Source organism: Hippopotamus amphibius, chromosome 1 (genome assembly GCF_030028045.1).
Source record: "Hippopotamus amphibius kiboko isolate mHipAmp2 chromosome 1, mHipAmp2.hap2, whole genome shotgun sequence".
Classification (NCBI taxonomy): Eukaryota; Metazoa; Chordata; class Mammalia; order Artiodactyla; family Hippopotamidae; genus Hippopotamus; species Hippopotamus amphibius.
In genome coordinates this window covers 215,691,084-215,718,672 of record NC_080186.1, presented here as the reverse complement: position 1 = coordinate 215,718,672, position 27,589 = coordinate 215,691,084, and the positions used below count along the sequence as shown (strand labels likewise).

The 27,589-nt window shown below is 37.2% G+C and overlaps 2 protein-coding genes across 14 annotated transcripts in view; one reads left to right on the top strand and one right to left on the bottom strand.

Annotated features, from left to right (window-relative positions):
• Positions 1-6,876, top strand: part of PDE8B (phosphodiesterase 8B) — a 232,277-nt gene extending 225,401 nt beyond the window's left edge. For all 10 annotated transcript variants that reach the window (XM_057740698.1, XM_057740746.1, XM_057740679.1 and 7 more), the window contains 3 exons: positions 1,839-2,006; positions 4,166-4,295; positions 6,767-6,876. In XM_057740698.1, the coding sequence (XP_057596681.1) occupies positions 1,839-2,006; positions 4,166-4,295; positions 6,767-6,876 (408 nt within the window). The remainder of the gene's footprint in view (positions 1-1,838; positions 2,007-4,165; positions 4,296-6,766) is intronic.
• The window catches only part of WDR41 (WD repeat domain 41), a 55,178-nt gene continuing 31,179 nt past the window's right edge, over positions 3,591-27,589 (bottom strand). For 3 of the 4 annotated variants that reach the window (XM_057740760.1, XM_057740771.1, XM_057740781.1), the window contains exons 8-13: positions 25,092-25,202; positions 19,447-19,631; positions 16,847-16,968; positions 15,937-16,025; positions 14,856-14,989; positions 3,591-12,152 (exon numbers count right to left, since the gene is read on the bottom strand). In XM_057740760.1, the coding sequence (XP_057596743.1) occupies positions 12,000-12,152; positions 14,856-14,989; positions 15,937-16,025; positions 16,847-16,968; positions 19,447-19,631; positions 25,092-25,202 (794 nt within the window). In that variant the 3' untranslated portion in view covers positions 3,591-11,999. Of the gene's footprint in view, positions 12,153-13,940; positions 14,023-14,855; positions 14,990-15,936; positions 16,026-16,846; positions 16,969-19,446; positions 19,632-25,091; positions 25,203-27,589 lie in introns of all 4 variants that reach the window. The other variant, XR_009054588.1, reaches the window with a different exon arrangement.

The following is a 27,589-nucleotide window of genomic DNA, read 5'->3' as shown; positions in this document are numbered from 1 at the left end:
CAAGGATGCAGATACAGAGAATGGACTGGAGAACTCGAGGTTTGGGAGGGGGCGGGGTTGAAGGGGAAACTGAGACGAAGCGAGAGAGTAGCACAGACATATATATACTACCAACTGTAAAATAGTCAGTGGGAAGTTGTATAACAAAGGGAGTCCAACTCGAGGATGGAAGATGCCTTAGAGGACTGGGGCGGGGAGGGTGGGGGGGACTCGAGGGGGGGGAGTCAAGGAAGGGAGGGAATACGGGGATATGTGTATAAAAACAGATGATTGAACCTGGTGTACCCCCAAAAAAATAATAAAAAAATAAAAAATAAAATTCACTGATGTATCTTAGACCTGCCTTAAGGTCCCTACAAACCTGGGTTTTAGGAATACAGACATAAGTTCACATCTCTGTGTTTAAAATGAGATCAACTGCCCTCTGAAACCATAAAGCTGTTCACAGCCCTATAAAGTTAGAAAAGCTTTTCACTCATTCCTATATGAGGGTTGCATATGTGGATGAATGACGAATGGCTGTTGTAACTTGACGACCAGTAAGGAGACTGTCTGTGTAGGACCCACCACATGACCAGCCTGGAGAGAGGGACAGTGTCCACCTCACCTGTGTTCTGCTCCATCCCCCAGAGATTCCACAGCACAGTGCCAGGAACCTCTCCGTCCACAGAGGACTTATGGGAGCAAGGATCTGGGGATTTAAGAGGGGAAAGTTATACAGAATCACAGAATTTAGAGTTGGGAAGGTCATCTATCCAAGTAAGCCCCCAACTCTTGAGATTTATGTACCTCAGCCTAACTATAGCAAGCAGTATCTTCCCAATGGTAAGTAATCAAAACAACCACCTTCAGAACATAATTCTGCCCATTGATGGTTTAATAAACAGGTCCAGTCCCAAAACAAAACAAACATAAAAATCCTTAAATGTCATATAGTCCTTCAGGTTGGCAGAGCTCTGGAGAGCTAATTAACTGCTTTTATACAGTCAGTTCGATGGTATCTTTGAAAGTAGGGAATCTCAATCTTCCAGGTTTTGTATAATTGGCCTGTTGTATTTACGTAAGCCTACCCATAGACCTGGCCACTTGGCTCAGGACCGCTGACATCCATCACCAGGTAGGTACTAGTGTACAATCAGTTATCTTAACATGGCTGAAGATACCTGCTCCTGCCCTGGCCCACTTTCTGCTCCTAGTACCCCCAACACTTATATCTCACACTCCCTACCACGCAGCTAGAAGAGCAGCCAGGAGGGCATGAGTGGACAGATACCGTAAGAGAAAGAAACAAAGTGGTAGGAGGTGGGTAAGTGGGGCTGGGGGGTGGGGGGGGGGTGGAGCAGAAGGTCACAGGAGAGAAGGAGCTAGCAGACATATTAAATAGCAATAAATGAAGAAATAATTGAAGGGTCACATGTGTATTTTATTTCCGTCTTTAATGTATTAAAAAAAAGTGGAAGTTTTGCTTCTACACATTTCCTGATAAAACTGGGAGAAAACCTCTCCTTAAGATTACATACCAAATTATTAAAAACAAAAGGAAACCAAAAAAAACCTGCTTGTAGTAGTTACCTCTGGAGAAGAGGATGGAAGTGAGGTTGTGCATGAGTGGTGATAGGGACTTTGACCTTTTAAGCTCTCTGTGTTTGTACTGCTTGAGGGTTCCCCCTCCCCAAGAATATATCAGTGTATCATGTATGGAATTAAGGATGGGAAAGCCTCCTTCACAAGTGTCATGCCTAAGTTTGCCTGGGTGACTGCCGTATATCTGATCAGTTGGCCCTTGTGGGCTTCACCATCATATTGAAACAACACCGATCTGACCATCTGTTTTCCAGATTGAAAGCAGCGACTGTGAATGCAACCCTATTGGGAAGAACCTTCCTGAAAACCAAATCCTGATTAAGCGCATGATGATTAAGTGTGCAGATGTGGCCAACCCATGCCGCCCCCTGGACCTATGTATCGAATGGGCCGGGAGGATCTCTGAGGAGTACTTTGCACAGGTGCGCTGCCTCTCTAGGGAAGCTCCACCTCTCTTCTGGGAATGGCCCCGGGTCACAGTAAATAAGTAAATGACTCTTCCTCAGAAAGAAATGGCTCACCCCTGCCTGGAATAGAATTCTGGTCGCTCAGGAGACTAATTGATGTGGCTGGTCACTAACCAAAGTCTCTCTAGGGGAAGGGGGGTAAACGGAGCCTTTGGAAGTATCTTTTCATCTTCAAATTTTTAGATCCTGAACTCCCACAAAAACTGGGAAATGATCCATTCATTCACTAATAATCATCTCCATGATGCAATCTAGAGAACTTAGACATAAGACACATCTTTGCCTGTAGGTAGCTCATAATGCAGTGGGGGAGAGAGACAGACATAAATAGGTCCACACATTGGTTTAAAACCAAGCAAACAAAAAACACTTCTAAAGGAGGTATATATTAAGTGTAACAGTTGAGAAAGAGATTTTTTCTAGATAAAAAGAAGGGCTTTGTGGAAAAGGTTTAGAGCTGGGGTTTGTTTGTTTTTTAAGGATTTCAAAATTTAGAAATGGGAAAGGACATTCTGGGAGAACAAAGCATTATGAGCAAAATTAGTAAAAAAGGAAAAACGGAATTTTTATATAAGGAAAACTTTGGCAGTGTGAAGAGGAATTAGAGTAACATAGTAGACCACAAGAGGCCATCTGAAACAGAGGCCTGCTTCCAAAGAAGAGGCTCTAAGGACTAAAGTTTATTATGTGTGACAGAAAGGCAAACATGTCACAAGTAGCTACAAGTAATGCACTGGGGGGTGGGGGTGGGGGACAGTGCCTGTATGGCTGGAATGTACCACTGAGGCAGGACAAAAGAACAGCGGATGATGTCTAAAAAGGTTGGCGGGGCAAAGGCCAGCCAAGGACCCAGTAAGTTAGGTGCAGCTTTCAAGGATGGGAAGAGAGCCCCTGGACTAAAGAGAAATAAGATAGGCAGTTCGGACTTGCCAAAAAGAGAAGGAAAAAAACCCCAAACTACTCCTTGAACAGCAGTTTATATTTTGAGGCTGCCAGATCGACCTGAAATGAGCAAGCTGAGCCAAAAGCTGGTAAGAGGCCATTAATGGGGCTTCCCAGGACCCACAGAGCAGGTTTAACATCCTATTCCTCATTATTCTCAAAGTAAGTGAAGGGGGAATGGGAAAGAATCACTTTTAAGTTCTTTAATGTAATCTCCCTGTTTAGGTGTCCTTTTCCCAGAAAGGAAAGCACTAATGCTCACAAGACAATGTGATCTTAAAAATCAGGTTACAAATGCGGTCTCTGATCAGCTGGCCTCTGGCTCAGCACACCACCAGTTAATGTGGATCTTAACTTCAGCCCAGTGAATTATGACATTATGCATATAAGCATACACTCCAATGTGCAAAATACTCAGGTTTACACATACCTTCAGAATTGCATGACCAGTCCCCCAATCTGAACAATCATAGTTTGTCAGTCATTCTTTTGAGTAAAAAGTTATTCCATGAAAAAAAAAAAAAGAGAAACTAGTTCAGGTCAACCACCTAGCTGCTTTTCCTCCAGACAACCATCATACTTTGATGTGCAGCACGAGGGCTCTGTATAGACTTCCGATTTTGTCACACAGAATGTTAAAAAGACATATTTTCAAAGGTCAAGCTTAATAATTCTTACTGCTTTAATGAAGACATTCTCAAGGGAAACTGGCTTTCTTTTTAAACTGCAAGCACATGACGGTGGGTAATACAATGACTGCTCATACAGCGCAGTGCCAGTTCTTTGCTTCATGCTAAGGCATCAGCAGTTTTAAACCCACCATTGCTTCTGTACCCTCAGTGTAACTGCCACTTAGTACTATTAGTGTTCCTTTGAAAATAGTCTTGACCTTGCGATCATGAAAACAGACCTCAGGAAAGGGGGTGTGAATCCTGGATCCGTGCTTCAGGAGGGGCTGTAAGACAGCATAACACATTTGAGAGTCAAAAGACCTGAATCCAGTCACTGTACCTCATCAGGTGGTTGTCCTAAATAAAGCCCTGGGACCTTGCTGAGCCTGTTTCTTCATAGATACAACTGAATTATGACCCATTTTCACAGGGTGGTTGACCAATTAGTTGCTACTGTGACAGCTCCTCATGTGCCCTACAGCCCTGTGTTATTTCTTACAGACTGATGAAGAGAAGAGACAGGGGCTACCTGTAGTGATGCCAGTGTTTGACCGGAATACCTGTAGCATCCCCAAGTCCCAAATCTCCTTTATTGACTACTTCATAACAGACATGTTTGATGCTTGGGATGGTAAGATCATGTTTTGTTACGCACAAACAGAGTATTTTGTTATACTTTATGATAGTTACCTTTAATGACAGAGGCTGGGCCTAAAGGTGTAAATGAAATGTTACTTAAAAAAAAAAAAAAAGTCAGCTGTTTGTGCCCAGGTGTGGTGGGGATGCATGAACACTTTCTGCATCCTCAGCACAGACCATGTGTATGGAAGACTCGATGGATATTTGATAAACAAGTGTTCTTCAAAGGACATGTTTCCAAAGCTTACAAGAGTTTTATTCTATCGTTGGAAGAAACTAGAGAGAACACAAAATATATTGTCTACTCTGAATCACAGATTCTTTTGGTAATATCACTTGATAAACAGGTTTTTAGTTTTTTTTTTTTTTGAGATCCTTTTTTTTTTAATTTTTAATTTTATATTGGAGTATAGTTGATTTACAGTGTTGTGTTACTTTCCGGTGTAGAGCTAAGTGATTCAGTTATACAAATACATATATCCATTCTTTTTCAGATCCTTTTCCCAAATAGGTTATTACAGAATACTGAGTAGAGTTCCTTGTGCTATAAAGTAGGTGCTTGTCGATTATCTATTCTATATATAGTAGTGTGTATGTTAATCCCAAACTCCTAATTTATCCCTCCCCCCACATAACCATGTTTGTTTTTGAAGTCTGTCTGGCAAATAAGTTCATTTGTACCTGTTTTTTTTTTCCCTCAGATTCCACATATAAGTGATATCATATAGTATTTCTTTCTCTGACTTACTTCACTTAGTATGATAATTTCTAGGTCCATCCTTGTTGCTGCAAATGGCATTATTTCATTCTTTTTTATGGCCAAGTTATATTCCATTGTATTGTGTATAGGTACAACATCTTTATCCATTCATCTGTCAATGGACATTTAGGCTGCTTCCATGTTTTGGATATTGTGAATAGTGCTGCTATGAACATAAGGGTGCATGTATCTTTTCAAATTAGAGTTTTCTCTGGATATATGCCCAGAAGTGGGATTATTGGATCATGTGGCAACTCTATTTTTAGTTTTTTGAGGAGCCTTCATACTGTTCTCCATAGTGGCTGTACCAATTTACATTCCTACCAACAGTGTAGGAAGGTTCCCTTTCCTTCACATCTTCTCCAGCATTTATTGTTTGTAGACTTTTTGATGGTGGACACTCTGACTGGAGTGAGCTGATACCTCATTGTAGTTTTGATTTGCATTTCTCACTTAGTGATGTTGAGCATCTTTTCAAGCACTTTTTGGCCATCTGTATGTCTTCTTTGGAGAAATGTGTATTTAGATATTCTACCCATTTTTTGATTTTTTTTTAAATATAGAGCTACATGAACTGTTGGTATATTTCAGAGATTAATCCCTTGTTGGTCACTTCATTTGCAAACATTTTCTCCCAATCTGTGGGTTTTTTCATTTTGTTTATGATTTCCTTTGCTATGCAAAAGCTTTTAATTTTAACTGGGTCCCATTTGTTTATTTTTGTTTTTTCATTATTCCAGGTAGGAGGTGGATTCAAAAAGCTATTGCTGCAATTTATGTCAAAGTGTGTCCTATGTTTTCCTCTAAGAGTTTTATGGCATCTGGCCTTACATTTAATGGTCTTTAATCCATTTTGAGTTTATTTTTGTGTATGGTGATAGAGAATGTTCTCATTTCATTTGTTTACATGTAGCTGTCCAGTTTTCCCAACACCATTTATTGAAGAGACTGTCTTTTCTCCATTGTATATTCTTGCTTCCTTTGTCATAGATTAGGTGACCTTGGTGATTGGGTTTATTTCTGGGCTTTTTGTCCTGTTCCATTGATCTGTATTTATGTTTTTGTGCCAGTACCATACTGTTCTGATGACTGTATCTTTGTAATATAATCTGAAGTCAGGGAGCCTGATTCCTACAGCTCCGTTTTTCTTTCTCAGGATTGTTTTGGCTATTCAGGGTCTTTTGTGTTTCCATATAAATTAAAACATTTTTTGTTCCAGTTCTTTGAAAAATGCCATTGGTATTTTGATAGGGATTGCACTGAATCTGTAGATTGCCTTGGGTAGTATAGTCATTTTCACAATATTGATTCTTCCAACCCAATAACATAGTATATTTCTCCATTTGTGTCATCTTTGATTTCTTTCATCAACATCTTATAGTTTTCAGAGCACAGGTATTTTGCCTCCTTAGGTAGGTTTACTCCAAGGTATTTTATTCTTTTTGATGCGATAGTAAATGGGACTATTTCCTTAATTTCTCTTTCTGATCTTTCATTATCAATTTTTAGTTAAAAGGACCTGTTTGTATTTCAGAAACCAGTGTTTAGTAACTTATCCTTCTCACGTTTGTATTCACCTTAGGGCTAATGTGGGGTACCTCCTCCAATTCTGATCCCGAATTTGTCCCACAGAGCTCCAAACTTATAAATGCTCCTGGAATCTAACTTAACAGGCTTCTTTTTATTCTTTTATGTCTTTACAGCCTTTGCACACCTGCCAACCCTGATGCAACATTTGGCTGATAACTACAAACACTGGAAGACATTAGATGACCTAAAGTGCAAAAGTCTGAGGCTTCCATCTGACAGCTAAAGCCAAGACAAAGAAGGTGACCTCTTGATCTACAAAGGGCACTGTCAATCACAGTAGTGTAAACAAGAGGCTTTCCTCCATAATGAAAATGACAGGTGCAGGTTAAGAAGCTAATGTTTAATATCTGACCTTGAATCATACAACTTCCCAAATTTCATTTTTAGAAAATTATGTTCCCTGAAGAATATGTTCTTTTAAACAATCACTTAGTGACAGAACAAACACATGGCAAAATCCTTTGCCCTGGTGTTATCCTGTGTGCCCTCATCAAACCATGCAACTGACCTGGTGCCCACCATCTCTGTGGATGATGTAGCTTAGCTAGCGTTTAGCTCCCCTTTTACCATGAAAGTCACCATCACTGTTTAGCTTGACTATTTTCCTCAAGAGCATCAATCTAAAAGATGCGTAAGAATATCTAAGAAAAAAAAACCTATAGAAAGTGAGAGTAACAACTAGGACCAAATTGCTGATAAACTAGGTAGCTTCAGAGCCTCCATGGCTAGGTGGTTCTTCTGATCAATGGTGTGACATCCAAGTTACAACGCAGCCTTGGCCTGGTGAGTGCCTTCTCCAGACTGGTATCAGCAGCCTGTGTAGTCCTCTCTCCTACAAAAGGCATTCATCTTAATAAAAGGCCATCCATGATGGGGAAGGAAGTAACATCTTGTTTGGGGGGAATCCAAGAGTTTTTTTCCTTTATTTCTGGTTTACAGAGGCAGTCACAAGGCACTATAGTAGGTATTATATACAAGCCATTAATCTGAATGCCCTTGGACAAACTTTTTTTAAAAAAAAATTTATATACATTTGCTGTTTAAAATTTTTATTAAAGCAATCTAAATTTTCTGGGTTTTAAGTCCATGGAGTATGTTGTGCCATGTAGTGAGGAGACAGAGGAAGTTTCAAGGTTCAGATGTTTTTAACCTATCTATATTTAAGATCATGCCATTTCGCTTTAATGATGTAAAAAAAAATTGCAACATGTGTAAATATATCAGAAAATAGGCATATGGGGAACAGTAAATACTATTTTAAGCTATTAATTGTATGCTGAAAGCTTCTAAAGCACAAGTGCATATTTTTATACAGCTCTTTTCACAATTTTCTGTGATCTACACTAAGTCAGACTTGAGATTTTCCTTTCTCTTTTACCAGCCAACCCTTCTCTATGTATTATAAATATTAGAGATTCAGTAAACAAAATCTGTTTTTCTTTCAAATTCTCTGTACTCCATGCTGCATTTCTAAGAGGTATAAACAGAGACTAAATTAACTGAATCGGCAGTTACTTTTTTCAAATGAAAATCGGAACGCAGAGCACCTGGAACGAATACATGGGGGGAAAATGACTTATCACTACAAAATTGTGCCAATTTTTTTTCTATGTTTTGTACCAACAAATGGAAACATATATGACAATTCCATGCAAAGAAATGTACCTAAATTATTTTTGTTAGATGGTAAGAGAACTTGCTTCATCAGGACAGCAGCTAGCTTTGTATTATAATGCTGTATTATGTAAATGTGATGAAAATGTTTTTGTGAATGAAGTACTTGTGACTAAATTCCTACAGCCATTTTTCATTCCTAACAGCTGTTTTTATTTTACTTCTTTGGCCTAAATTTTTCATAATTTCAAAATTTCAGTTTAGTTTTCTTTATTTCATGAATCACACACTTTGTTTTCAGAACACATTAAATTCAGGATGTCAGACTCCCATTTTGAGGAGCTAAGTAATTTGCCTAGGCTTCAGAAGCTTGCTTGAGGCAATGACAATCTTTTCCTGACCAGCCCGCTTTTGGTTCCATTTGGTAAGTGACATTCATCAGATGTCTGACATTTTTCTATATGAACGTTATAGCTGACTCAGTATAATGTCAAATTAATTTCATATTAACACTGCCAGGTACTAAAGCTTTAGCATAGCTCTGCTCTTTACCAGTGTAACCTACTATGGTGTAATCTTCTGCTGAGTTGCTAACTAAATAGTGCATTCCCCCCAAATAGTTTATTAGAAATATAGTCTTTCAGATGGTATGCATATCAGATGGGTATAAACTATTACAACTGTCTCTCACACTGAGCTGTCTACTAAAATACTCTGTGTTGAGGGGAACCCTATTAATTTAGGAAAATATAACACAATCTAATCTAAAGAGAAGTCACATTACTACTACTACTACTACTACTTAATCATAAGTTAGTTACAAAACACGGTTATCAGGACCAGAATAATTTAATTAGGTTATTCTTTATGTCCAATTTAAGATTTTAAAATATGCTTGCCTTCAGAGTTAGGACTGGCTAGTCTTGTGGGCAAAGAACAAGCCTCATCTATTCAATCAGAACCCACTCAATTTGAGAAAGATAGATAAATACAATGTTCCTGAAGTTTAGACTCTTGATTGTATTATGCGAATAAGCTAAAGAATGAGGTAATAAGGGTATTTTTAAATAAAAATGACAAGGCCCACTGCACAGTATTACTTCTGGTGTTGCTAATATAATAGCACTAAAAGCTAGGGAACTGGAAAAAATGCACATAATATATATTGACCTCAGTTATAGTTGTTTTCTAATTTGAAAGTTCAGCTTTTTGCAGCAGTCTACATACACCTAGTGAGCAGCCATCAAGTCTGAGTCCCTGCTAGATTCTCTCATCTCACTGTTTGCACCCATCTCAGACCCTAGGGCATTCATGAAAGCAAAAACCATCAAGTCTCATGAATTGTTTGGAGGCTTTCCTCTAGATTTTAGTAACAGAGGGACTGACAGTGGTACTTGTGGTACAATTTGCTCCCCAAATTCGCCTGTGGGTGGCATCACTCCCGTGAATAGATTACTATCACATAATACTAATTCAGAACAAATCGGGGGAAAAAAGCAGTTAAGAATCTATGAATTCTTTATAAACTCATGACCTAATAATGTAGACTCTCCAAAGAAAACTAGTAACAGGGGAAGGTCCATCTATGGAGGAAAATTAAAGCCTAAAAATGACTCTGGTCAATAATCTGGTGCATTCAGACCAAAATGCATGTCTGCCTGGTTTAGGAATCCTACCCACGTTCCAATTTCAGGATGAAAGATTAGAGGTGCCTCTGTGTGACTGCTCATATATGCCAGGATAACAACAATCTGTTGGCTAAAAGGCAGTGCTAATTTTTCTAGTCACATTCCTCTATTATAAGGGAGGTTACGTAAATTTTGTATTTCTCCATAAAGCTATTTTCATTGTGAATTAGAAACAATGACTATGAACAGTATTTGGTTTTACTCAAGGGGTAATCATATAAGCCCTCCTCTCTCATTCCAGTCATCTTCGATTTCTATTTTTAAAGCTGCTCACTGATGAGAATGGGAATTGAGCTAAGTAACTGGAAGGGCTTACCTGATCAGCTTCCGCATTTATAAGATTATGGCACTGATCTGACATAGATGATCGTAGCTCTTCCAGACTCTGTAGGTAGCTGAGCAAGCAACTGTCAAAGGTAAAACTAGTAAAAACAACAATTTACAAAGATGCCATTAGGGTGTGTGTGATGAACAAATAAATCCACAAAGTGTTCTTTGAGAAGCAGCAGTCCTCTGACACAACAATCACCTTGTACTCATTTCAGTAGGATTCTTTCATCAGCAGTTTAAATATAAGATTAATTCCACAATGAAACCTACCCATTTTTTAATGTATGGAACACTTTTTAATTTCTATTCTTTAGTACCAAAAGGGAGAGAGAGTGCTCTAAGGCTGATGTGGTGATGAAGGTGGTCACTGCAAGGAACTGCATAAGTGAAGCCTGTCTCAAGCACTTCATATTTGAGCCAATGGTAAGATGAATCAGGCACTCTGCAAACACTGTAACTTTACTGCTCTAGCTCTCATCTCTGGCATATATGAGGCCTAGCTGCTGGTCCAGTCCCAAGACTCCAGCCAATAGCTGTTCAGGCTAGGGAGAAAAATACACCCTAATAAGATTCCTAATGATGTGACTTTATAGGGATTTTATAGTAAAGCTAGATTTTTAAAAAAATGATTTAAACAAATTAGTTGCCACCAAGAAAGGAAAAGCTGTAGTTAAAACAGTGAGAGATTCAGGTTTGCTTCACAGAATATCTGATAGTTACTAAAGACCAGGGGAATTTGTAGGAGAAAGGATATATTTAAATTTATCACAAGAATTCTTAAACAAGCTCTAAAGAAAATCAAAGAATAAAAAATACTGTTATTTCTACCTCCTCCCAGGGTCTAGGATCAAATTAAGAAGCTTAAAACACAGCACGCACCACTTCAGCAGCAACACAAAATACAATTATTATGGAATCTTCATTTCCTACAGGGAAGTATCAGTTTTCAGGATATCACAGGCTTATATTCAATATATGCTACATCCTACCTAATTATTCTTCAGTGGCTATTTCATTTTTCTCCCAAAATATTGTCTATAATTGTCTATAATTATCATGTATATTTATTTCCACAAAAGCAGGTTCCTTAAATAAATCTTTAAAAGAATGACAGGTATAGTTAAAATACTAACTTTGGAGAACAAAGTCAGGTAGTTCCAAATCCAAAAAGGCTAAAGGACAGAAACTACATATATTTTAAATATCTAATTCCTGATGATAAATAAAAATTTAGAGACAATATAATTACACTAAAGAGTGAGAGGTTCTGAGTACTAGTCTCCTCATTAAACATGAGCTCATACAATTTCTGGTGTAGAATTTTTCTTAAAGCATAAAGAATTTATCTCTGTGAGGACACCGTGGTACAATTTAATTCTGCTTCAACAGATATTTGTGCTGAAGTCTGAAAACTTCACTTTCAGAAAATTCACTGCTGAAATTAGACCCATTTCTTCAATGATTTCAGGTAACTGTTATGTGAAAAGTCAAATGAAAAACCTGTGCTATGTTCTTTGGTGGATGTAATACCTGAGAAGCAACTTGTTGCTGGTTTGCAGGCCCAGAAAAAAAGAATTCAAACAATCGGAATTTTATGGAGTAACAAGAAAAAAAATATTATAAAATTTAAGTGATTAATATGGTAATGGTTTTCAGAGTATTACCCTATATTTGAATGTTCAAGGTTCCTGCACTGGTGTCCAAATTCCTTAAACTAGACAGCAAGATATAAGTCACCATTCTCCTCTAATTTCTGAAATAACTTTAAACTGCGCAATCCAGATTCTCGTTCTCCATTTTTCCACAAAATAATGAGATGATCAGCAGAACATGTCACTAGTCCATGATCTTCAAAGTACAGAAACATCTGTAAAAAAAAATTTTTAATTACTGATTATAGGACTTTGAGAAGAGGCTAATACTAACTAGATTAACATAGGTAACTAGATTAACATAGGTGCTTGTTAAAATCTGTACCTTGGAGACTTCTTTGGATCTGACTGTAAAACTCTTTATCTTTCATGAGAAATGTTATTTTTAAGTGTGAGTGATAATCACATACAAATATACAAATGCTAGACCAATATCTAGTATTTTAATAATCAGAACTTTGTAAATACTACTCAACTACAGAACTATAAATAAGTTATTTTTGTAAAGTACATGAATTCCTAAAGTATTGTCTAAATTTTACCATTACCTAATTCTTCAAGTATTGGTTTTAAGATTTTTGTCAGGAAAAGTCCCAACAAACCTGCTTTACTTAATGATTTTTACTGGCCTTATTTATGCAAAAATGGCCACCAATAAAATGTCTGAATTCCAAATTCTCCAAGATAAACCATGGCTTTAGCTCTCTATATAAACAGAGACATAAATCAGTCAATCCTTAAGCATCTACTAAGTGTCATCTACCCTCAAGAAGGTTCTAATTCAGTTGTGAAAACCAAATCATAGTTGAAACAATAAGGGTACCAATTAAAGATGATGTAATCAGGTACTAAATAATATAGTTCAGTCTACAATTTTTTTAAGCTCTTTATTGGAATATGATTGCTTTACACTCTTGTACCAGCTTCTGAGGTACACTAAAGTGAATCAGCTATATTTATACATATATCCCCTCCCTCCCTCCCACTCTCCCTGTCCTGGCCCTCTAAGTCAGCCTATAATTTGCCACAGAAATGCAGAAAAAGGAGGCATAGATCCATAATGAATGAAACTGTGAGAGAAAGCTTCAAAAACATTAAACTCTACAAAAAAAAAAGGAAGGTCATGCCCAATGAAGGAACAGGCTGGAAGGTAAGACAGGAAAATGGAGTGTTGATAGAAGGCAGCATGCATCCTATGGAGTAAGAGAGCTGGTATTAGGAGATAAATGAAACTATGAGAAGGATGAGCTCCTCGAGGGAAAGAGTGAAATAAAGGAGAGAAATAGGACAATAGGATGCGAGTTTTCTGAGAAATAACTTATACATTTGAGGATAACAGAAGGTCTCAGCTGATGATGTAGGAGTGAAGTGGGGGGAACTATCAGAGGAAAATTCCTCAGGAGATGGAAAAGTTAGAATCTAGTACACACAGGTAGCTAGAACTAGGCTTAGAGAGTAAGGATAAAAATAAAAAAGGAATGAGGAAATTCAAGAAAGAGCCAAGGTTTTCTCACTGAAGCCAGAGATACTTTAAAAAAGGAATTAAATGTCAACACTTCCACTCAGGAAAATTTCTAAGAATCTCACACTTCTATATAACGACAAATGTGCCACACCATTTAAAAACCTTTAATGGGCTCCTACTATTTAAAAAATAAAGTCCAAACACCTTAGCCTTACCTTCAATAATCTGAACCCAAACTACTTTCCCAAGGCTTTATCTCCTACTGTGTCCATTCACTGGCACACAGCCCTCCAGCCTAGCCAACCTGTTCCTTGCCACCAAGTAGATTCTATCTTTGCCCTCCTGTCTACGACATTCCATCTGCACAACTCCCAAAGTTAAAAAGCAAAATGAAAATAACTGGGCTATCTGTTAGAGGAAAGCAAAAATGAATAAGACATGAGTACCCAACATCAGGGAGCACATGGTCACAGGACTATCTTTATCCTACCTAAGCATCAAGGTTCAGCTCAAGTCCCATCTATTATCTTCCACTAACCATTTTCTTCTGAGTATTCATTGTCTGCTACTCAGCTGGGTCCATCATAAGCAGCTTATTAAGCCTGTATCCTTCCTGTCTACTGAAATATAAAATCCAAGGATTATATGTTATATCTCTTTGTAAACTTCAGTGTCTAGTATACTGCCTGAAATAGAGGAAATACTCAATAACAAGTGTTGTGCTGTTGCTCCTAAGTAAAACTGCACTTTCAGATGAAAAATAATTTGTTCCTACCTGGCTATGAAACAGGAAAGAACAATTTAAGAAATTCATTACTTAGGACTTTGCTTATATGGTTAGCATTATATTGTAACCAGTTCCAATCCTCTCTTTACCTCGACCGATCTTATTCCCTCTTCATTACAGGCAATGATGCTGATAATAAATATTAATGTATTTGAATTATAACAAGTTGGAACTGTATGTCCGATAATTCTCAACTATTATTTTCATATATGCACAATGATAATCAAGACATTGGGTTTTACTAAAGCTAACATATCCTTCAAAGGGAGGTAAAAACAGTACTGTTCATGAATTTGATAAAGTCCCCTGGAATTAGATTCTGTAAGTCTTTACCTCTTCATATATAAGCACAACCCTCCATGTACCCTCTATTTACTGTTATATATTCAACATTATTCACACTGTCCTTATTGTCACCGGCCTCCTACATCTCATACGGTAATTAAGCCATTTTTTAAAAGCAAGACATTCCTTCTTCAAATCATTTCTCTGTAAAGGGAGAGCCTAATTGCACATACTATAACCTATCCCACTCCATGTTTAGATTCAGCAGAAACCTACAGATAAGAGAACGTTTAGGTCTTTATAAGACCAAATGAATGAAGAGCAGTAAGATGCAAAAAGCAGGAATTCCCTGGATATTTATATGCCTATTAAAAACAATACCTCCACAGATGATGAGTGTCCAATTAAATCTCCAATAAGCTCTAGTGAACATGAAGTGGCATTTTCTTGTTGCTTTTTAACAGGGTGGCTGGCTTGTTTATTTACTCTTCCAAATCCCCACATGTTAAAAAATCCTAGAAAAACACAAACCATTTCAGTCATTTTCAAAATTACTATGCTCTTTTCTTATAATAATGTAAGATCAGAAAAACAAAACTTAAATGCAGAGGTGTTCCTCACTTATTTTTAGTCAAGGGTTAAGTGAGCAGATGGTACCAGGTACTATGCTAGGATGTTTTTAACATGTTACTTCATTTCCTCCTAGCTGCCCAGGTTTGTTGCTCATCTCTTTTTATTGCCCCTACTCACCCACAGGTGGAGGTGTGTTAACACAAGAAAAAGGCAATGGGAATCAAAGAGGAGAGAAATGAAAGGCCTGAATGGCAATGTGTAGGTGGGGCAAAGTGGGGGGAGGTCACAACTCAGACTTATCAATAAAGGGTAGACAAAAAGCAACATGTGTCCCAGAACAATACCCTATGACTTCAAATAACCAGAAGAAACTCCAGGGGTACCAGCATCTGATTTCTTATACAAAGCTTGCTAACTAACTGGGATTTTGTTTTTCAAATCAAATGCCTGAAAATCAAGAGCTCATGAGATTATGATATAAACATGAAAGTATTTATATATAAATTGAGTTCAATGTTAATGATAATGCTTCAAGGCTGAAAGAACTTTGACACCTGATGGTACAAATTCTGTTTGTATACCAGACATAATTACAGACAATATAAATGAGTAAATAATGCCTTAGGCCATTTGGTCAGTCAGATTACCAGAAATAGTAGTTTCCCCTAAAAACAAAAAAATCCTAGTTGACTTTGAAATAAACAGGTAGTTCTACAGTAAAGCAATATTTAGATGTAAATCCTAGATCCCAATTACCAAATGCTTCATGTAAACATGTTTATTTGGAGCACACTGTATATTATTCTTGTGGTTACACATAACTGCCTGTCTTCTGTCTTTCATATGAGGGAAGGAAAAGCAAGACTACCTTTTTGATAAAAGGACACACCTGTTGGTACAGGTTCAGCTGCAAGCTGCTGTTTTTCTCGTAATTCCCAAATGCGTACACTGCCATCTTCTGAACATGAGATTAACTGCCTGTCAGAAGAGAAAGTCAGTGATAAAAAGAGCACCATGGAGGGCCAATGCTAAATTTGCAGTGAAAGAAATCAGTGGAGCCCTCAACTGCTTTTATTCAGCTCTTCACAGGAGCTGATAAAAATCACAATTCAACATGGCTTTACAATGCAAAGTAAAAGCACTCTTCAAGAAAGGCACACATACTGGTACATTGGTTCAGAAGTTATAAATATATCATTTCCATTTTTAAAAATGCATTCAGGAAAACAGGTTATGAATTACACTTTCACAATATCCTGAGAAGTCCTACTGCTTCCTCTCACTATTATCTCTTCTCAGGGCACCTCTCTAAAAGTATCCTGCACAGAAAATAATACTATTTCCTTCACATAATTCATCCCTAGAAACTCAACAGCCAAATCTACCCTGAGAGGAAAGCCCTCAGTAAGTAGTCTTGGCCAACAAGGAGACTACCATTTAAATAATTCTGGCCTTAATCAAACAATACCAGCAAAAAGGGTGGGTTTGTGGAGAATATAAAAATTTATATTACATAGTGTTCAAGTCTTTTACCTTTTAAAATAAACACCAAATTTTAAACTGTCTCCTCTTATAATGAAATTCAGTGTAACTCATTTGAACCTTGCTTCTTGTAAATTTTGTAATATATTGCCACAAACTCTTCTGTTAGAGACAGCCTTGGGGTAGTCTCCATTTCCAAAAGAACATAATAGATCAAGCTTCGGAGCCAGGTGACTTTGCCCCTTGAAAAATTACATTGGTGGCCACTGGAACTATGCATTTCCTTCACCTGTTACAGAATAGATGGAAACTTGTACCTGTGTGGAAGTTTGGCAATGTGTAGGACACTGGAGTCATGTGCAGTTTTCTGGCAGGCAATCACACGCTTCATTTGAAGGTTATACACGTATAAACCCCTTCCAACTGCAACAAATACATTCTGGGGAGAAAAAGTTTAGAAATGGGCATAAACCTAGTACTTACCACTACCTGGTGTAACAGATTTCCAGCCCTGGTATGAAATCAGAAAGCCATTGTTCCCTTCCCTGTTCTTAGCCTTCAGCCCAAATTATTGTACTGCCCTCTGAAGTCCAAAAATATCAAAGCACAAAGGAAAGCTCAGCATTTAGAAGGCAGAAGAACACAACTGCTAATACAGAGAAAGCTCTGTATATTATACCCCTTAGCATCGCTTTCTTCCTCCTTGAAATGTGACAGCTTAGAGAAAGCTGCTGTGGCTGGCAGATTGGCCTGCAGCGGAGGTGGTGCTGCTGAGGTACAACCTAGGTTTTCAGTCACATAATACTATATCCTTGGGAAAACTACTTAGCTTCTTTTGCCTGAAAAATGTAAGCAAAATTACTTGCACTCCATACCTTAAGCATCACAAGACCTATAAAGGATACAAAAAAGCATATGCTATAGTGGCATATATATATTGGCTTCACAAAAACACTTTTCCAAATGTAGTATCAGAAACACCTTTTTACTAAAACAACTTCAATCTTTTGAAAGTACTTTCACCAATATTTCTTACTTCAGCCTCACAACATCTTATTAATGTCGGAAAAGCTATTTTCCAGAATAACAAGTCAAAATAAAAAAAAAAGATTAAAGTCACAAAAAATTAAGACATGAGAGTTGATATTAGAATCTAGGTCATGCTACTCCAGTCCCTCACTCTTGCCTCATACCATACCACCTAGCTTCCAAAATTATTTTACAAGTCACTAGACTTCTGGAAGCACTTGTCTTAAAATCATTCATTCTTACTGAGTTGGTATGACAGCGAGACAGAGCTTTCAAAAAGCTCTTTTTGTTGCCTTCCTGTTCTCACCAAAGGCTACAAAGCCAACTCGGACCAAAACGTGCCCCCAAGGCTTACCAAAGTCTAAATCTAGAATGATCCCCTTTACCCTCGGGATTGGTATTCTGCATGTAGCAGTGCAAGCTGAGGACCAGTGCCATGAGCATTAATGAGAACAGCTAGCCACTTTGCTAAAATCTAGAGCCCTGGGCAATATTCAATGCAAAGAAACGCCAGAAACTAAGTTATATGAACAAGGAAATCTGTGCAGGGTTTAAATGATTTATCCAAAGTCACAAAGAAAATTATAAACACAACTAAGAGAATGAATAAGCTTTTGGGCAGCATTTACTCAACAGAATCTATCAATCACTTGTCATCAACAGTGAATAGCCCCCCTGTAGAAAGAAAAAAACTCCTAAAAAACAAGGAAAATCAGGGAAAACTGAGTAGTGCTTTATTAAGCATTTATAGCAGTTAATAAATATCAAAATTTTCAAGATTAAAGAGAATACAAAATGAAAAAACTTTGAACACTAATTTTTACAAAAGTGAGAAAAAGGTATCAAATTTAAAAATATATATATATAATTTTTAGGGCTACAACTCTTAGAAATCTAGTTTCCATCTTTTTCTGAGACTATTGTTTTTTATCATATATATATATATTTCTTTAAAATAAAGTTGGAATATAAAGAAACTTAATCTTTAGGTATAATAGTGTTCCTTAACCAATTCATACCCTATTCTGTTTTGGTTTGGTTTTGTTTTTTAAGTAAGAGAGGTGCAAAGAAAGCCAAAACAAAGCAAAACAACAACAACAAAAAAGACCATGCTCTCCCCATCCAAAACACTATTGCTGAGTTTTTTAAATAAAAAATAACAAAACACATACAATCAGAAGATCTAAACAGTACAGGGAGGCACAAAATAAAGTGAGATATAAGCCTCCTCCAACCCCTCTCCTCAAAGTTTACAACTCAAACATTTCTTGTGATTATATTTAGAAAAGTAACCCCCATTTTAAACATATTCTCTGAGCCCCTGAAGCTAAGAGATCAGAACCAAGATTCAGAAATCCATTGGTACTAATCTCTTACTGCAAAAACAGATGTACAGTGCTTCCAAGAGCATCACTGCCAAGGCCTAAAGGATTGACATCAGTAATTCTCACACAGTCATCTTGCCCCATGATGCTAGAAGACTAAAAGAAAGGCATTCCTGAAATTTTTAATTTCCTTTACTGCTCCAGGAGATGCACCAGAATCTTCAAAAAGGATTCTTTCTCAAAGTGTTTCTTAAAACAATTTTAAGCATTATCCTCAAATCCTACGGGAATATTTAATCCAACTCAAAATTTCAATAGTTTTAAAATCTGTGGCCATTTAATCTCTTCCCTGCCCCAAAGATAAAAGCTAAGATTAAAATGCTTTTTTAAAGCAAGCAATGTAATCTTTGAAAAATATCAAAACATTTTAAAGCACAATTTGAACACAGGGAATGATACCTTTCTATATCATCATGAGATTAAATTTTAAAAATTAGAAACTGAGTTTATTAAGAGGCAAGATTATATATATATATATATATATATTTTTTTTTTTTTTTTACCTCTTCATCCCATGTGAAATGATGAATAGAAACGTCATTTGGCTTTTGACAGAGTTTTATTTCTTGCTGAGTGTCCAGCTGTGGAGATGGGTCCCAGAAGTTTCGTTCACAGGCCTGCACAGTCCAGTCCAGGATATCCCAGATGATGAGCTCTCCAACATGGGAGCCAGTTATAAAACTCAAATCTAGGCAGAGTTCGTATACGTATCATTATTGATCATCTTCCTAGGCTAAATGCAAAAATGAATGAACTGCCTAGTAGTACTGCTCTATAAAATCACAGTATTTAGAACAGTGAGGTAACTAGACAAGCCAAACAAGAAGATTAATAGAACAGAAAGACCTGAAATAGACTCAAGTTTACTTAGACATTTAGTATGTAATAATGACTGCATTTCAATTCAGTGAAGAAAGAAATACCTCATCCTGTAATATCTGGTTAAGTATTTGGGGAATAAAAACAAAAGAACCTTACCTTGGATCATACACAGTTAAGAAAAGCTACACTTCTGTCTCTCCTTTACTCCCACACTCACCACATGCCTGGCCCCAGATGTGTGGGGGTTTTTCCCACACCAAGCAATTCTGTGGCACCAGCTGAGTGTCCCTACAATTCAACTCAACTTCAACACTATCTACCTGGAAGATACTATCAGAATCCCACAAGTTAAGGACTCGGTCCTGCAAGACTTCTCACACTTCAGATACAAATTGCAAATCCAGATTGTTGCCTGTGTTTCTGACCAACTGGCTGTAAACTGAAGAGTCCCACATCCCTTCCTCAGGTTCAATTAATTTGCTAGAGTGGCTCACAGAATTCAGGAGAACAGTTTACTGTTTGCCACCTTATTATACAAGAATATGATAAAGGATACAGATAAACATCCAGATGGAGGAGATGCACAGGGCAAGGTACATGGGAAGGGTCGCGGGGCATCCATGCCCTCTCTGAGCTTGCTGCTCTCCCAGCATCTTCACATGTGCAGCATCCCAGAAGCTCTCTGAACCCCATGCTGTTGGGATTTTTATGGAGGCTTCATCACATAGGCATGATCGATGACTAACTCCAGGTCCAGCCCCTCTCCCCTCTCTGGAGAATGAGGGGGCAGGGGGTGGCCGAAAATTCTAAGCTTCTAATCATGGCTTATCTTTCTGGTGACCAGACCCCATCCAAGAGCCCATCAAGAAAGAGTGGCCTCATTAGAACAAAAGACACTCCTATCACCCAGAAAATTCCAAGGGATTTAGGAGCTCTGTCAGGAAATATTAAACCAAATATTAGAACAAAAGATGTTCCCTGTGCTCTCATCACTTGGGCAATTACAAGGGTTTTATGGAATTCTGTGCCAGGAACTGGGGGCTAATATATACTCTATTATTTCATATATAAAAAAATAAGTTTCAAACAGATTAGAACATTAAAGGTATTTAAAGAATTAAGGAAAATAAAGGTGAATTTTTTTTTTTATGAATATGCAGTCCAGAAAGGCCACTAAAGGAGACAGTGGGGGTTGGGGAAAGAGATTTGAGTAAATACCTGCTTAGCACAAAAATCATACATTTAAATGACAAAAATCTGGGAAAACTTTTCGATTTAGATGTCAAAATAGGTTTATTATACTTCATGCATAAGGACTTCTTACAAGTCACTAAGAACAAGATAAGAACTCCAGCAGAAAAATGGGCAAAGGACCTGAACTGGCAAAACAAGAAATACAAATGGTCAGTAAACACGTGAAAAGACGTTCAGTACCCTAATAATCAAAGACATTTAAAAGCATTGAGATACTATTTATTGACTTGCAAATCAGGAAAGATTATAAAACAGGAAAAACACCCAATGCTGCCAAAAGCATAAGGAATCAGCACACTAATGTACTATTAATGCCCTAGTATAAACTGGTTTAATCTTTGCAATCCTTGGTAATATATATCAAAACCTTAAAAAATTGTAAACCCATTGCACTAACAATTCTACTTCTAAGAATTTATCCTGAGGAAACTACATAAAAGACATATGTGACAAGGCTGTTACACATAATATTAAAAATCTAAAGATATCCTAAAACATCCAATTGGGGATTGAATAAATAAATAAGACATCCATGAAATGAAATAGTAATGCTGTTATTGAAAACTAAGTTGTAAAAGTATGCTACGTTAATACAGGAATATATTCATGACATACTGTTACAAAAAGCACACAATATGTATGCATATATACATATGTATATATTCCCAGAAAAACACCTAGAAGGATATGAACCTGCACTTAATACTATATGGTGGGATGATTTTCATTTTTACATTATTTATGTTTCTAATTCCTCGTTTTTCTTTATGCCTATGTATTACTTGCATAATAACAAGTTTTTAAAAGCTTTAATGAAAATGAAAGTGGGCCAACTAAGACACTTTAAAAATTACATATTTAACAGAAAATGTACAACTGCTGAGACTAAAAACTATCTTAAAGAAATGTAATTTACTTCAATTCCTTTATATTTAGAGTAAGGTGGAACAGAATAATGCACTGTGAGTCTAGATACTCAAGTTTTAATTTTGGCTCTGCCTGTTACTAGCCATGTGGTTGGTCTTTAGAAAGTCATTTAATCTTTTTCTGTCTTGGATTTCTCAGGTATTAAATGAAGATAACTGTAAAAAGCAAATTAAATAATAAATGTGTAGCCATTTTAAAAAGACATCAAATGTTATCTTTGAGTCCCGGTATTATTTTGAGCCCCTGGTATTATTCCATATTAATGGTATTAAAACATCCAGTTAGTTGTAATTTAGGAATACAAGGATGAGTAATTATGATTTAATTATCCCATTTATCAAATAAACCAGCAAGACAGAAATCTCCAATAACTAGATGAACAATCTCTTAGAAATAAAGAATTACCAGCAATCATACAGGTAAATATTATTTTGTCTTGGTTCCAAGTCCAATTTCTATAGTTTATTAACAGACCCTATAGAATTCTCTCCGTGAAGAATTAAGTTCATTTCTGATCTGTGGAGAGAAACAGGCTTCTAGTTCTAATAGTGGGAAAGTGAAGACAGCAGTAATCTTTCCATGAGCTTCTTTTCCATCCCTTTCCCTCTTCTTTCCAAGCTCACTCAAACTACAAAAGAACCAGAGACAAGTGCAGATTCTTCTGATTCCAACTCTGCATGCGTCATAACAACAAAGTTACCCTACTGAGACCACACAGCTGCCTGCTCTGATCTCCTCCAAGTGTCTACAATTCATCTATGCAACAGAAACAAAGTACTCGTGCTCAGTTAGAATTTTTCAGGAAAAACAAAATGACATTGACCTGAGTCAGTGTAGTTTATTGCTATGTAAATTATCCCAAACTGATCATTCAAAATGTTTCACACCAAACAACCTCAATGATGTATTATATATGGATGGATTTTTATCCTATGCAACTATCAAAGATCGCTTAGTATGAAAATCTCACCTGATACCTGTCTACCCATCCCTCAGAAGTATTAATATGTTGTGACTACCATACCATGCTGTCAGTACAGAGCAAGAAAAGGAATAAAATAAAGAAGCAGAATGCAGAGCCTTTTGCCAGAAGAGATAAGCAAGGTTATCTTGTATGTCCATCTTAGAAAATCTCTGCACAGGCATTGAGATCTCCTTGGCAAACCTGGTATTCATTCTCCACATTTGTGGGAGTTCTATTGTACCATTCTAGGGTTGCCCTAGGGCCACCTCACTAAAAATGCACTTTCCCTGTGAGTTACAAACCCATTCACTGGCCACATCTTTAACTGGTAACTGGTGGGGATAAAGAAGCAGGGCTGAGAGTGGAACTGGGAATTGTACAACATAATCATTTCACCACTGCTGAAATCTGCAGCATGGCAGACGTCTATATACGAGATATGACTGCCACAGTATCATTCTCAAATTTTACCAGACTACTTGTCCATGTATGATTCTTAAATATGCTTTTGGCTTACTTATATTCTATAGTGTAATTTTATAGTCATGGAGTTTATAAATAAAAAGCACTAGGGGTTTTCTGTAATTTTTATTAACAACTTTTTTTTGCTTTAGCTTTCCATTTTCCTTCCCTTAAGAAGGTGGCAAAGAAATACTTGAAGAAAGCTTCCTTGGTTAAACTGTTATAAGCTTCTCTGTCTGTACATCACAGAGCAAAAGAAGTTCCATGAGGTTAAGCCTACCTCAGTAACATCCCATCACCTTCATTAAGGAAACATGCCAGGTCTTGGTACCAAAGCTTCACTGCTAAAACGGGACAACTAGGCACGATCACTGTAATGGCCAAAACACTGCTGTGCTTTTCTCAACAGCTTTAGGGCTGTGGAGCTTCTTGACTCAATGTCAGAGGGACTTCCAAATAAGAACCTGCCTTTTGTGCTGCCATCATGGCTAGAGGAAAAAGGAGCCCAGGGAAAAATAAAGGGGTGCTCCTAACATTGTCATTTCTATCTAGTCCTCAGAAAGACTTGGAGCTGGGCTGAACAAGCAAATGCCTATTAGAGAGGAAGATTTTGGAGCTGGGAGGGACATTTTCACTGATGTATCCAAAAATGTGACTGAATGGCATACAAATGGAGATTACACTTAGTGTTGTCTGCACCCCTCTCCCTTTGCCTCATGTTTCTACAAAGTAGTGCTCAAAAAGAGCCAACCCAGATCGCAGGTCAGGTGGTGCAGTCCAGTCCCCTTATGACATCATATTCATGGCATCCTTACAAGACCCTCTTATAGTCTTCTCCAGACTATCAAACTGAAGCCACCCAGAAGTCCTCCCATCTGACCTCAGAATACAGATCACCCAGGAGAGCTCTGATGATATAAGATGTCACTTTATTTGAAAGTGCAGTAGCTAAATCCCAGGATTTGTGGTTTGTGATCCTATCCTGTCATCTGATGTCAGATTCAGCTCACAGGAGAGGATCATTAAAATCATTATAAAGCTAAATAGAAAGTCTGGCAGGACTACCCTGGTGGTCCAGCAGTTACGACTCCATGCTTCCAATGCAGGAGGCATGGGTTCAATCCCTGGTAGGGGAACTAAGATCCCACATGCCATGTGGTGCAGCCAAAAAGTTAAAAAAAAAGAAAGTCTGGCAAATCAAAACACACAACCATAAGGAAGGGCAGATATGACCCATTTTCTGCAGACCTTTACTTTCGTTTGGTGTTATTCTCTGACTCTTCAATCATGATTACCACCGGCTTGAAGCCAGCTCATTCTATTGTAAGAGTGCTATATAATTCTGTACTGTGTGATCTTCAAAAGAGAAGCTAGCCAGAACCATCTGCCAAAGAAGTCAAAATGCTACCAAACATTAGTACTGATAGCCTACAACAATCATTCCACAGCTACCAAGTAGCACCTGAGGTAAGTATGCTCTTTCCTCCGTCATCCCTTTTCTCTGCCCAACTCTATTCTTCCCCTTGTGCCTAAATCTAAGACCTACCAATCTATGAAACTTGATGACTTCCACTGGTTTAAACCTCAGAAAATAAGAGACTACCAATCCCTACAAGTTAATACCATCATTTTCATGATGGTAATTCTAGAATCCTAAAACAAAACAAGGCTGTAAGTAAAAAAAAAATTATAATATAAACATGTATACAATGAACTTACCATTGACATTAACCAGTGAGAGAATATTATCCTGGTGATCAAGGAGGCGCTTAACTTCAAGAATATCCCATCCTAGTGATCCCTCTGTGGGTGCTACCAACCTGAAAATTACTAAATGAAAAGACAAATATAATTTTATTCAAATGGTCAAAGAAGATTACAGTTTTATTTCTGCTTAAAAAGCTAGCATTTCATTAACTGAGAATACCTAAAATAGTGAAAAACCCATCTCCAAAGACAGCCTTGTTCATACTACTTTAAAATATTTCTTTTAAATGCTTGAAATGTTTGAAATGATCTACTAAAATCCTCAGAACTCTGTTCCTTTATTAAAACTCTTCTAAACCCACTGTCAACCATGAAGCCCCCATCCCCTCTAGACCGTCAGTGCATGACCAGCTCTCCCACCTTACTCTCTCCCTCACTAGGCCTGGCCCACATACCCCTCAATCATCTCCACCTTTAGCTTTCTCTACTCATGCCAGGCCAGTAAGCACTGCTGCAAAATAAGCTACAAATTTCTGATTAACTTCAAATCAGTGAAGACTTCAGCAGCTGCTTTTATTTTTTTTTAACTTTTCTTGACACCTAGGCATACACCATTAAGTTATAAATTCTGAGAGAATATACCGTATAATTTTTGTGTGTCATACAGTTCTTTTGGACTATAGTAGGCGTTCAATGTGTTGCTCTACTCATTACCTGATATTAGCAAATAGTTTTATATAAACTTGTATTAATCCTAACTGTAATCAATATAGAAAACCAAAATCAAATCATCTGGAATGATTCTATAAACAAACATTTACTAAATACTTACTACTGTGCTCGAGGAACTTAAATATTATATGTGAATAAGTTCCAGTTACTGCCCTCAAATATTCATCGAGAGTGGGAGTGAGACTTATACACAAGCTCATAATCAATGTATTGTGTGCTATAATAAGCCCCAGTACCAAGTGCTGTGGATGCTCACAGCTTAGGAAAACTAGTATCTGAGAAATGGGAATGTCTCAGAGGTCATATTCTTCCCTAGTGATGGTTACATACTAAATCTCTTTTTTCTCACATTTCTCTCTGGAAAACAGGTCATACCACATTTCCTGCTATGTCTCTGGACAATATTTTACCAACTGACAAACCTCTAGAAAGGTTATTTTATCCTAAGAGCCATTCACTTTGAAACCATGGCAGTCAAAAGAAGAAGGTCTTTCAGTCAATACAAAGGGAACTCTTCCTCATACCTATCAAAGTGGAGTGAAAATTCTACTTTAGCTGGAATACTACCAAATGATGCTGAGATTGGGACTGCAGAATAACAAGCAATGTATTGTTTAGTTAATCTAACAGAGAGAACAACCTGAAATACTGACCAAAACACTACAGAGTACAAAAGATGATGTGAAACTGTTCAGTGAGTCCATAAATACAGAATCTATAGATGAGTATTTACAAGGGTCACATATGTAATAACTTCAAGGAAATAAAATAAATATGAATTAGATCAGAAGATAAGAGAGGCAGTAGTCAAATTCTAAAAAGTGGTTAAGAGAAAAATCCTGGACTTCTGAACCAGGATGAGTACTCAGAGCGGATAGCCTTGCTTAGCTAATAAAAGCCTCAAAGTCACTGCAGCTAGATATTATATTTCCTGTTGAGAGGAACCCTCACATTAGAAAAAGAGAAATTTGTATGGAACATTTAAAATCAAGGGTATCGGCACAAGCTTAATCTTAGAAATAAAAAAGATAGTACATTTAAAGCAATAAAACATTTTTATAAGGAAAAATGGCACTACATATTTATTTTACGAGACAAATGCAGAACCTCGTTTTTAAGAATATTTGTATTTTTTATAAATTATTTTCTGAAAAAAACCAACTTTCATTTCTTCCTTTTTTTTTAGCTAATATTCTAACTTCTATTGAGGCATTAGTGTTGCTTTTATTACTTTTTCAATGAATTCACTAATTCATTCAGTAAGTCTCTTATCTGTTAGGAGAAAGATGAAGAGGAAAGTTTCGGTCGCCAAGGAGCTAATGTTCTAAAGGGACGGGGCAAAGAGAGGACAAAAAGCAAAAATAAGTTGTTAAAGTAGTAAGTTAAATGACAGATATGGAATTATAAGAATACAGTTTGTAAAACCTCTGGGAGGGAAGGTATTAAGTAAGCAAGACTTTATTCTTGAAAAAAGAGATACTGGAGCTGAGCTTTTAAAGAATAAGTAGAAATTAGCCAGACTGAAGAGGACAATGAGTAGGAGGACAAGTCCAATACAGGGTAACAACAGAAATGGAGGCATAAAGGAGAGAAACATCTCAGGTGTTTTGGGGAATCCCAGGCAATTCAGTTAACAAGCAAGTGACACAGGACGCAAAGGAAGCAGGAGGGAGATAATGGAGGGCATGATTTGATAAGGACCACGTAAGTTTCTTCTATAAAACTACATGTATTAAACTTAAAGTCCTATTCTTTTCTTATGAGATCATGTTCTTCAT